The sequence below is a fragment of the Nelumbo nucifera genome, chromosome 5 (genome assembly GCF_055504915.1).
Source record: "Nelumbo nucifera cultivar China Antique chromosome 5, China Antique-T2T, whole genome shotgun sequence".
NCBI classification, from domain to species: Eukaryota; Viridiplantae; Streptophyta; class Magnoliopsida; order Proteales; family Nelumbonaceae; genus Nelumbo; species Nelumbo nucifera.
This window is the reverse complement of record NC_142653.1, coordinates 12,591,348-12,603,495: the sequence shown is the minus strand read 5'-3', so window position 1 is coordinate 12,603,495 and position 12,148 is coordinate 12,591,348. Positions and strand designations below refer to the sequence as shown.

The window sequence follows — 12,148 nt, the reverse complement described above, 5'->3', positions numbered from 1 at the left end:
TACAACAGCAGTCTATATCATTGAATAAGAGTCTAACTTGGTAACCCATAATGTAGCAACTCTATTCTAGGCTCTCTTGAATCTACATGGTCCTCCGAAGGGCCTATACCAGATTAAGAATACAGGCTATCTCATATAAAGATCAAATTCATCTAGAGAGGAAGTTCAAAAATCAAAATTGCTTGAATATAGCTTCCAAATTGAGCAATGGATTGGTAAGTCCAGTCTCCAAACCAATTCCTGTCACCCAGTTAACATTGGCTAGTAAGCCCTCCTACCCCCACCATTAAGTGATAATCTCCCACTCACTAACAAAGTCCCCTTTTTCACAAACATGGTCCTCCATTTAGAACTAGAAAAGAAAATGCCCTTTGAGGTGATATCAAAAAATAAGTTCTTCATGACCATTGCATCTAAGATGGAGTCTCAAGCAACAACATGATATCATACAATGTAACATGTGCAAGCAGCTTAGAAAAGGACCCATGATGGGTTCAGGTCTCTACATTGGAAGTGAGATTCCCATCCAAACTTCCAAAGACATATAGCAATGGCAGCTAACCAACTACCCAGTTGACCCACCAAAACAATAGAAGACCATGTTGATCACTGAACCTACACCTTAACAACCTCCAGAAAGAAAAGGCAACCTATACCATATGCCAAGTCCAACAGTAACAGGATGGGTAAGGCAGCAAGACCTTGTTATGAAGAATGCTGACAAAAATATAGCACATTGCAAAACAAAAGAACGAGTGGGAAATTGAAAAAGGAAAGAAATTAGAAAAGAGGTGTGTGGTTACACAAATGAGGAATTATTGTATGAATCCTTCTCACACAGGATTACTTCCAACTGGTTTCAACGTGACCTACAACCCAAGTTGAGAACCAGAGGCATGTTGGAAATCAGTTTTAAACTCCAAGTTGAGAGTCATCATTGAACTACATATCTCCACCTAGTGGTTTCGTGAAACTAAACTTTGATGGGTGTAGTAGGGGAAATCCGGGACAATCAGGAATTGGGGGTGTTTTTAGGGATGAAAATGGGGTCATTTCTGCCATGTTCTCAGGCCCAATTGGAGTGGGTGACTCCCTTAGAGCTGAGATCTTTGCAGTTATGGAAGGAGTCCAAAAAGCTAAGGAGTTGGACATCAGGAAACTCTTAATTGAAGGGGATTCAGAGGTGGTGATAGGGTGGCTGCTTAAAGATCACAATGGTTTATGGAAGTACAATAATGAAAGGAGGAAATTCAAGTGGCTGGTGCGGGAGATGGAAGTTAAGATACGTTGGGTTAAAAGATCGGCTAATTCCCTAGCTGACGGTTTAGCTAAACAAGGGGCAGAAAGGGACTCACTTTTTTTGTTCAAGCTGTAACTGTAGTGTGTTTTCTTTCTTTCTTTCTTTCTTTTCTTTTTCTTTTTTTTCCTTTTCTTGAGGTTCTTTGTTGCTCTTGGAAGATAAGCGTGTTTGTCTTCCTTTTGTAAATCTTATATTGATGATTTAATGAAAGTGTTACTGATCAAAAAAAAAAATTCATTGAACTACATATAACTACCACATAACAACTCCAGTAAAATAATTTTTCACTTTGTCACATGATCAAACCTACAAGAGATCAAGTTTGTATTTTGTAGATTTGCCTTAAAGGATGCAATTATATGACGGGGAATAAATCTCATAACCAAGTTGTTACGTTGTTAGAGTTGAACATTAAGTAAAATATATGAGAACATATCAATACAAGATCGAAAGAACTCCACTATTGTATGAGTAATGAAGTCTCTCTAGCTAAGGTTGTATGGGTAATGATGGTCAATTCAATCAACAGAGTTTGATTTTTCTCACCTTTCCATTTTCTCCTTCCTACCTTAGTTTGCCCCAATAGGACAAGTACAGAAAAGATCCATTACAATAGGACTGGCCCAAAAAGCTACGTTTCTAGTGTAGATACAAGTTGGAAATAAAAGAAAAAATAATAAAAAAAGAACACAGTTATCATCTAACAATGGCCTAAAACTAGAAGGAAAATACATTGTTAAGGAGAAGGGTCGCAGCAGTATAATCCTTCCATTCAAAGATGGAAACATCTGGAACGCCTTACCTCGATGGAAGCCGTTGGTGTAGATCATCTGCCATTGCCTGCCTCAAGCTTTCTCCAAAATAATAAAATGACTTCTCATTCTCCAACGCCCTTGCAGGAGGCCCGGTCTCCTCCGGTTCCTTCCAAATTGGGGGCTCAGGCTCCCTTGCAATCTGACATAGATTGTGCAAAACGCAGCAAGCAACAATAGTTTGAGGTGCATGGTTAAGCCCGACATTCAAATCCTGCAGAATTCGCCACCTCCCCTTGAGCAACCCAATGGCATCCACGACAACGGACCGTCCCCTCATTAGGGCAGCGTCGAAGGAAATCTGAGCCGGCGTTCCAGTGCCATTCCAAGAGAAAGGCGTGAGTAGGAATGACAGCAATGGATAGCACCAGTCGCCGACAATGTACGGGCGGACGTGGTGGCCGCGAACATTGATCACCTTATCCCAGATGATATCAGCCGAGGTAAGACGATTGTACAATAGGCTGTCTCTAAAGTGAGTGGCATCATCGGTGCCGCCGGGGGCCTTGACACAAACGTCCCAGAAGATCTTCTTATGGTCGGCCACAACCTGAAGGAGGACGGCGGGGAACCCATAGCGGCATCTATAGGCGGACGGGTGATTGAGGAGCTCCTGATCGGGAGGGAGACGATGGAGCTTGACAGGACTACCGTCGATGGCGCCACACATGTTGGGTAGGGAGGTAAGTTCCTCGAAGGCCTGGGTGGTCTCGTGGAGGCGACGGCGGCTGACGGGGATCTTGATGAATTCCGGGTAGAGTTTGGTGGCCAGGAGACGGGTGACCGTATTGGTGATCTTGGAGACCAGGTACGGGTCGAGGGAGTATCGGGAGGCTATGGTTTTGGCAGAGTAACCGTGGGCGAGACGGGAGAGGACCATGGCGACAGCGTAATCTGTGGGGAGGGAAAGGTTGGATTGAGCGATGTAGGGTTTTAGCTTATCGACGACGGTGGTGAAGACAGGGTATGAAAGTCCGTAAGAGGATCGCCACTGGGCATCTCGCACAGGAGCTTCCATGGTCCAAATGTGCTCGGTGGAAAGGGCTCGGAAGGCAGAGACGCTGTAATCGGTGGGGTCATTGCTATTAGAGTTCTTGTTCTGGTCGTTGGCAGCAGAAGAGGAGGATCGGAGAGAGGCAGCATAAGAGAGGACGGAGGCGATGGTGAAGAAGAGGAGAGGAGCAGCAGAAGTGGAGGAGAGGGTAGCAGTCGGAGAGATGCCGGCGGTGGTGGATGGACCATGGGAATCCGATAGGAGAGAGGAAGTTGGGTCTAGGTGGTTGTGGAGGTGGAGGAGGTTCGATAGCATCAGCAAGAACGATGGATCCATCGTCATCTCCCTCTCGCCGTTGCTTATTTCGTCGGGAGAAATAATGGTTTCATCGGGGTCGAGCTGCGAAGCTACACAGGAGAGAGGAGACTAGGAGAGGAGAGAAGGAAGAAAGAGAAAGTAGATATTGCCTGAAAATTAGCCGAAGTTAGGTCGAGTTGAGTTGTAGTTACTGTGTGCCTATAGAACCGGCCGGCTTGGATTTTGGACTCGGTACTTTAAACTCAATGGGTTAGATTGAACCGGTGACTCAATAGGTTAAGTTGAGGGGTATCATTGAGTTTGACCTGGTTCATGTTCAACCCCACCGTCGCTCTAAGCCCGTGGAGTGTCGTAGCTATGGTTGACTTATGTTTTATATTTGAAAGCAATTTTATTTTTATTTTTATTTTTATTTATTCAAATATTAAAACTCGGTTCGGAAGGAATACAAATATGTGTAGTGTAAATACATACAAATTACAAGATTTTGCACTCTCCTTCCAAACTGAGCCTAGGATGAATGCAGATACGATGGTAAAAAAACAAAGGTGAATTTAGGCAGAGAAAAGTAGGGGAAACCTGTTATACTTTTTCCTACATTTTCATTCAAATCAAATACAGCCAAAAGGAAAATGAGATAATGTATAAAGTGGTATGAAGATTCATTTTTTCTTAATAACAGATACACCAAAATTAAAAAAATAAAAAATAAATAGATGAATAAAATGCCATTCAATGACCTCTAAAATTAATAAAATTAAGCATATGCTAATGCTAGTAAATATATTAAAAAACCAATATCACATACAGAGTATATTTTAAATAAAAATCACCCTAACATTTTAAATAAAAAATGGTCAAAACCATTGAATGGGTCAACAGTTTGACCGCACAGGTCAACGGTTTGTTGATTTTTTCAACGATTTTTTATCAGATTATGGGTTTGAGGTAAAACTGAACCAATTGCCTGGACAGTTCTCGGGCCAAACGGTCCGACCGTCCGAATCAACACCGGTTAAAAAGCATTACTTATCACAGAGAGCTTTTAGTAATGCTGGGTTCATCCCACACCTCCACATTTGGAGGGATGCCCAACTGAACTATATTATTAACTTGAGGCTCAGTTTAAAAAGAGTATAAATATAAATATGTACAGATATATAAAATAATACAAAATGTAAGGTTTTGCACTCTATATATTTGTATCTGTACTCCTTCCAAACTTAAGGCTCCATTTGGAAGAGGTACAAATACAAATATGTAGAGCACAAAACCTTATATGTTGTATTATTTTGTATGTATTTGTACTCTATATATTTGTATTTGTACTCCTTCCGAACTGAGCCAGCTCAGTTTGAAAAGAGTACAAATACAAATATATACAGTATAAATACATACAAAATAATATAAAATACAAGATTTTACACTTTACATTTGTATTTGTATTCCTTCTAAACATACTTAAGGCTTAGTTTGAAAAAACATAAATACAAATTTGTAGAGTGCAAGTACTTTAAAAATAATTTGTCCATGAACTCAAGTACATTAGGGAAATCCATGAGTTCAATTACTTTAAAAAACATTTTCTAGTCCATTCTATCAAAGGCCTATGTCAATTTTAATGGCCACTCAGCCATTCTTTGCTTTAGATCTTTTCATGTAGTGAAGAATCTCCCTGGCCAGAATGATGTTATCAGTAATTTGTCTTCCTTGGGTAAAGCCTGATTGATTAAGGGCAATGATTTTGTATGAAACATTATAGAGAGACTGATGAGTATAAAGTGTGATGGGTGCTCCGGACCAGAGAGTTTAGGAATAAAAATGATATTGGTATGATTTAATTCCTTCAACATCCTCTAGTTGTCAAAGAATCCATTAATCATCTGCATACCTATGGGGTCCACAATATGCTAGTATTTTTTTATAAAAGTAGGTTGTAAAGCCATCAGGGCCCGATGCCATGTGAGGTCCCAGTTGGAAGGCCACTTCTTTATTTAATCTCCACTTCTATGGCCTCCGAACAATTTCTTCCTTATGTTCCAAAGTCAAGTGCTATAAACACAAATGACTCAAAACTTCCAAATTTAGAAGCGATGATTCACCTGCATGTTTAAAATATTCTCTTTCCAGTCCTTAGGTGAGATCTTCTCTAGTAAGAAGTTCATTGCCGAAATCATATTTCATTCATTCAATATTATTGCTTCGTCTTCTTTGTTGAACTGCGAGGTGAAAGAATTTGGTGCTTTTGTCTTTGAGCTCAATTCAAAATTGTTGGGATTTTGAGTTGCAGAGCCTTTCTTCATGCTTGAGCCAATGCAGATATTCCAATTGTAATTTGTGAAGCTCACACCCCTCATCATCAGATATAGCCAACCTATCCATCTAGCTTGCTAATTTTGAAAGTTTATTTTAAATCCATCCAAAATGCTCTTTGTTCCAACTCCATAAATGATCTTTTAGGAAACAAAGTTTAGAAACAAGACAATAATAAGCTGCATGACCATGAGAAATGTTATTCCAAACATTTTGGAATATTAGGTAAGTGTACATGTGCTTTACACAAGGTAATTCTAGATAATGATTATGATAGTAATAATCTATCCAAATTTTTCTATAAACTTTATATATTTTTTGTTTTTTGTTTTTTATTATTGATCGGATGCAGATTACAAATTCAAGTCTGATTATAAAAGCATTTCATCCAAATATATGATAATCAGATCGAGTTGTGAAGTTTCAAGTATCATTGATAGGCCTACTTGCTTGGTTAGATTCTTATTTTTTGTAATATTTTGGTGTATCTTTTTTTGTGCATTTATCAAAAAATGTAAGATTTAAATAGAGGGAATTGAATGGGGTGAAAAGTAGTAATTCAATTTATAATTTAAACTTCATAATTAAATAGGGACTAAATTCAAAAATGAGTATTTTAGTCAAAAGAAAGTTCTACAATCTTATTCATATTTTTAATAGTAGTGTAAATATAGAATTATAGATGTGTTCAATTTTTTTATAATTTTTTATATTTTTGTTTATAAAAATAATTCTAATATTTTACACTTATTTTTTGTTTAATGTGATAAATATATGATTTTATACACGTGCCTAAATGTTTTTTTTTTGCAAAATTTATGTATTTTTATATTTTATTAACTTTTGTTATTTATTTATGACATTAAAGGTTAACATGTTTTTCCTAAAAATTGAACTATTGATCCTTGTCAAACAATAAAATAATTTCATTTTTGGTCAATTATAAATTATGTATTTCATTTTCATTACCAATAAAATAATTCTTGTTTATTGCACATATTTTTTTTAATTTGATTAATAAAAATATCATAAATGTGTCTGATTTTTTCTACATTTTTTGTAAGTATCTATATTTATTTCTATTTTAAAAAAGTTATTACATAACTATGACTTTGTAGGTTGATCAATTTGATTCGGATGGTTGAATTGCTTAGCCACCACTTGGAGTAAAAATGGTTTTGTTTTTGAGTCAATTTTAAAATATGGGTTTATATTATTAAATATATTGACATATATTTAATTTAATAAGAGAAATGGGAGTTAATAATTTAAGTATTAGACTTAATGAGGGGATTAAATGAGGTGGGAAGTAATAATTAAAATTACATTTTCAACCTTACCATTAGATATGGACTAAATACACAACTATGGGCATTTTACTAACTATTAAAAGTTATAATAAAGTGTCTTTTATACTTTTTCTCAAACATAATAAGTAGAGGTTAAATTTTAGTCCAAAAAAATTTACATTGCATTTACACTTTTATATATAGTATAGATTTCCTCGCATTCATGACTCTCACTCCACATGGGTTGGAAGTGAAAAGGTTTCTTGGTATTAAAAATGTTGGGGATGGTATTAACTAGTACGGGGGAATGATCCGAGGAGATGGGGTTGAGGTGAAAGATTTTGGTAAGACTAAAAAATTGCAACCATTGGGGATTTTCCCAAGATTTGTCTAACCGGTTGGTTATTTGGCCAAGTAAAATGAGGTCCGATGAAGCCCAAATCCACCAGCTCCCGTGAGTCTTTAAAGATGTTTAGGCTTTTAGAGATGAGGCACTTGGTTTTCAATTATATATCCTGAATACTCTGAACTGTTACTAATAGCATTAAAATCACCTAGCTAGGATTAACCAAGGCAGATTTGAGGGATCAGAGTGGTTTGCCAAGTGGTTCCAAAAAGGTTTGTGGTGGACCATAGACGAAGGTGACAATCCATTTACAGAATTGAGGGTGTGAGTTAACTAAAAGTTCAATATGATGTTTCGCGTTTGCTAACACATCAACCATAATATTGGATTTCCAAGCACAAATAAGACCACCATTGTTTCCTCTTGCCTCTTGGATATTAGAGTGTTTGAATTTTAAGTTTTTGAGTAGTCTAGCTATTAGTTTTTTCTTCACTGAATTTTGTTTCCAAGAGAAATAAGAAATCTAGGTTGTGTTTGCTGATTAAGAGGTGTAACTGCCTTCTAGTCTCCTTTCCCGTACATCCCCAGGTGTTTCAATATAAGAGAGTCATGGTAATAGATAAAAATAGAAAAAATTAGGGATAAGTGGACTGCATTGAGCCACTGACGTCATAATTTTCCCCATTAGGTAGAGGTGGAACCTCTTTCACTCTTTGAACTTAGATAGTTTGAGTGGGTGCTTAGATAGATATTCTGCACTGCACGTAGCCAGTCATCAGGATAGTCGATTGAGCATGTTCATCAATAAGTGACTTGAACTCTTCATCTGAAATTTCTGATGGACGTCGTTTACAGGAATGCCACCCAAGACCAACCAAGCCGCAATAATTACAGTACATGGTTAATCCTTCATATGCATAACGGAGCCATATATTGTTAGAACTAGTGTCCAAGAATAGTCCTGTGAAGAGATATCGACAGAAGTCAAGCATGATTAGATCTGATTCTGACGCATCTTCCTTTGTTTAGTCTGCCTGGTTGGATTTTTTCTTTCTAGGGAATGACCTTACAAATGAAAGCAAACATCTCACGAGTAAATGTTAAGCCAAACAAGTTGGTGCCACAATGGTTCTCCATAAATATTTATGTTGGATTTTAATTTCATTAGAGATTAAATCTAATAGAGTTTGATTGATCAATTACATGAAAAATACACTTGCACACATGTCTTGAAAAATAGTTTTTTCTCTTATTAAAACTAGTTTTTAAGTTGTCTTACATTGGAAAATTATTAAACTTGTTTTAAGTTTTTAAGTATGAATTTATTTACACTCCTTAGAAATGTTGGCAGTGAATTTGATGGCTATGTTGTGAGCTATGGACCAATAATTACACCCCATGTCAATCATAAAGTGCATATACCACTGAATCTCACTTTGCATTTATGTTCAGCGTGGGATATTATCATTGGTTCCATAGCTTCTAATAAATTCTATTCATCCATTCTGTACCAACACAGCTTCCAGCATGATCTATAGTTGCACATATCAATTACGACTCATCAATGACAACAAACAAGTATATAAAAAATAATTGAAATGGTTGGCCATAAATCATTTTGGAAGATATGTTAATGATAGATTCATTTTTTGAATAAAGGATTAAATATTAATTGGTTTATTTTTAAAATCTAATATTAATCATATATAATATATAATATTTGGATTTAATTTTTATAATTTTAATAAAACTGAAAGAATAAATAACCCTTTTATATTATATTATCCAAGGGAAAGTGATGGGAGGTTCAAGCATTTGATGATAATGTGTAAAGATGTTTTAAGTATTTATACATAGACAAATAAGCCTGTTAAGTAATAAACCTAGGTAGAGGAATTGAATATATATTACAAAATGGGTATCATTAAAGGCTGATTATAGCTAGTTAATAGGTCTTTAGCTTGATAATAACCAAACATGTCAATACATTGCATTCTCCAATTGAATGTTCATTTGATATAATTTAAGTAAAATATGTTATATAGAAGAACAAATTTAGGCATCGCAAATGAAGTTGTTATAAATATAATCAATAGAGTTCAAATCAACCCCCTACAAGACTGTCCCCTACAATGTTTCACAGCACTTCCTTGCCGTGTATATTGAGAATATATCTTTATGATAATATCCAGAATGATGATATCATCATCGAGAGATGTTCTCAATACACGACAGGAATGTACTGTAGGACATTGTAGGGGCTGATTTAGTCTCAAATCAGTAATTAAAAAAAATACCAAGAACAAACAGACCCCACATTGTGTGACAGGGCTGGACGAAGCCTGTCGGTTGACTCGGACGATTGACCCCATACACTGAACACTCAAATCCATGCCCGAGGGTTACGACTCGGCAGGCAACAAGTAGGCTCCGACTGGGTGACGGCTATCGAGCCTGTCCATTTCAGGTAAAGCTGAAACCAGCTTTCCCACTCTCCTCTCTCTTTCATGTGAAGACTGAGAGTACTGAAACACTCAAAGAGCATACCAACCAAGTACGTACGCTACCCACAGTTGTGTGTGTCCTCTGTGATGACACGAACTCCCCCTCACGGCCATGCATTACACTTTTCCTAATTCCCGTTCCCCGTAAACCCGCGCCTTTTGCTAGGTGGCCCATCCTCTACTACTACATCCAAAACAGCAGCCCAGAAATGGATAAAGACAGACGCAGACAGACAGAGATGGAAAGTAGTAAAATACCAAACTAATTAGTTAGCTGTAAATTTGTATATGAAACAAGCCCAACCCAACACTGATCACATAGAATTGTGGAATTATGAAACTAATCAAAACAAAAGTGAAGCGTTTGTGGTTTGCTTATATACCCAGAATGAAAACACACACAAAAAGCTGACGGGGAAGCACTAACATGCAATTTATATAATTAAGCATATAAGAGAAACAAGAATCAGAAATATCTGTTGTTGGAAGAGCGAAGGTCGATCTCTTGGGTCCAAGCCGTCCGGTCCTGGACGTGCAAGTGCCAGTACGTCTGAGCCAAAGCGTCTGGGTCCATGGACCCATCTCCTCCCCCTTGTTGCTCCCCAACCAACGATCTATGACTATGAGAAGCCGATGGTGATCTGGAAGCCAAACCATGTAGCGTTATTATTTGCGCTGTCATCATTCAATATCCATGGCTTTATGTCTGTGTTTCTCTCTCCCTCTCTCTCTCTCTCTCTCTCGATCAAAAATTCAAGAAGACATGGAGATATGAATTTGACAAATAAAATAAAAAGAAAGAAGGAGAATGATAGAACCTAGGTGGGCCGACAACGCCATCGATGATAACGTGAGCCACATGGATGCCTAACGGTTGGAACTCTCTTGCCAGGCATTGCGAAAGACCTCTCAGGGCGAATTTTCCACAGCCTGTGAATTTTAATGAAATTCAATTGCCTTTCTTTCGTTTTTGGTTTCTGTAAGAAGTAGAATTTGCAGGAGGGAAAAGAAGTTTTTTTTTTCTCTTTTGTTTTTTAACTGTTGGCGATTTCTTCTAGGAAAAAAAGAACAAACGAATTGAGTTGATTAAAATTACTTAATTCAGAGTGACCAGCAATGCCATTTAGAGAAGCGGAGCAGCCGGTGAAGAGAATAGTTCCTTTCCCCCTATCAACCATGCCCGGGAGAACCTTTGGAGATCCAGATCCCCCAACAGCAAAAAAGAAAAAATGAAGAAATCAAAATTCACGGCAAAAAATTAAAGACAAGAAACATCAATGAAACTTATCTGGAACTATCTCAATCTGTAATGGATGATATTGAGTAGTAGGGGTAGTGTAGGAAAAGAAAACCTGTTGGGCGCAGTGGCAAGCACCGACTGTACAGACGGCAAGAGATTTCTCGAAGGATTCGATGCGGACATCGGCGAAGCTGGTTGGATGCCATGAGACTGGCTGGAATGCGTTGTAGACCAAAACTTCGACGAAACCAAGAGATAGAACCCCCTCGAACGCCTCCCTAATGCTCCGAGAGTCGGAGCAGTCGATGCGGATCGCGAATACTTGGGCTTTCTCTTCTCTCGCTATCTCGTCCGCGAATCTTGACAATCTCCCTGTATACATACATCGATATAGTGAGGACTCGGGAGGAATTAGTGATATCCTCTGTGGCTCTATGTATGTTCGTGTGTGCGTGAGAGAGAGAGAGAGAAACAAATGCCTAGGTCTCGGGCGAGTATGGCGACAGTGTATCCTTCGTGAGCAAATTTGCGGGCAATAGAGCGGCCAAGCTTGGGGCCGACGCCGACGATAGCAGCGACGCCTCTAGGTGAGGCGCTAGTAGCCATGTTACGCATCTTGGCTGGGTCGATGGAGCATGGAGGGAGGGGGATTTCCTCGTCTTCCTGTGGTCTCTTTAATAAGGTGCTTTTACATTTCCAAACTACTTCTTGCTACGGCAAAATTGTAGCTCCGCGCTATAACAACTAAATCAAAGCCTTTAATGCGTTGGTATGACCCCACCTTAAATGAAAAGGTGATGTGTTGATGATCACGGCTATACATGATCTAAGGCTATGATTCTCGGTTTTAATCTTACGCTACCACATTACCGCAGCAAAAGCGAATCCCCTGCTTCCTTGGTGACTTCGACGATCCCTTCTTTGACTGTTTTTTAAATTGCGCGAAAGGTCACACACGACACACCTTCTTCAATCTACTTTTGCTGCTGGGAAGTGATTTTTACGTTTTAGGCAATCACAGCCTTAAAAGTG

General features: G+C 38.1%; 2 protein-coding genes across 3 annotated transcripts; both read right to left on the bottom strand.

Moving 5' to 3' along the window:
* Positions 1 to 1,836: 1,836 nt before the first annotated feature.
* Positions 1,837 to 3,592, bottom strand: LOC104605569 (PIF / Ping-Pong family of plant transposase). The gene has a single exon (XM_010270392.3). The coding sequence runs from the start codon at positions 3,446 to 3,448 to the stop codon at positions 2,099 to 2,101; it is 1,350 nt and encodes a 449-aa protein (XP_010268694.1). The 5' UTR covers positions 3,449 to 3,592; the 3' UTR covers positions 1,837 to 2,098.
* Positions 3,593 to 10,126: 6,534 nt separating this feature from the next.
* On the bottom strand, positions 10,127 to 11,838 carry LOC104605579 (uncharacterized). Of its 2 annotated transcripts, none has more exons than XM_010270404.3 (5): positions 11,596 to 11,836; positions 11,229 to 11,488; positions 10,973 to 11,066; positions 10,695 to 10,806; positions 10,127 to 10,517 (listed from the first exon to the last, which is right to left on the bottom strand). In XM_010270404.3, the coding sequence occupies exons 1-5, from the start codon at positions 11,729 to 11,731 to the stop codon at positions 10,343 to 10,345; spliced, it is 777 nt and encodes a 258-aa protein (XP_010268706.1). In that variant the 5' UTR covers positions 11,732 to 11,836; the 3' UTR covers positions 10,127 to 10,342. The 2 variants fall into 2 exon arrangements, with proteins under 2 accessions (XP_010268706.1, XP_088743642.1); XM_088887516.1 differs by having other exon boundaries at positions 10,286 to 10,551; positions 11,596 to 11,838.
* Between the last annotated feature and the right edge of the window lie 310 nt (positions 11,839 to 12,148).

What these genes read in the sequence shown, in the direction of transcription:
- LOC104605569 (XM_010270392.3), bottom strand. Translation starts at nt 3,448, where the DNA reads ATGACGATGGATCCATCGTTCTTGCTGATGCTATCGAACCTCCTCCAC.
- LOC104605579 (XM_010270404.3), bottom strand. Translation starts at nt 11,731, where the DNA reads ATGCGTAACATGGCTACTAGCGCCTCACCTAGAGGCGTCGCTGCTATC. An exon ending in TGCTGGTCACTCTGAATTAA is followed by an intron (nt 10,807 to 10,972) that starts GTAATTTTAATC and finishes TAAAATTCACAG; the next exon opens with GCTGTGGAAAATTCGCCCTG. An exon ending in GGCGTTGTCGGCCCACCTAG is followed by an intron (nt 10,518 to 10,694) that starts GTTCTATCATTC and finishes TTTGGCTTCCAG; the next exon opens with ATCACCATCGGCTTCTCATA.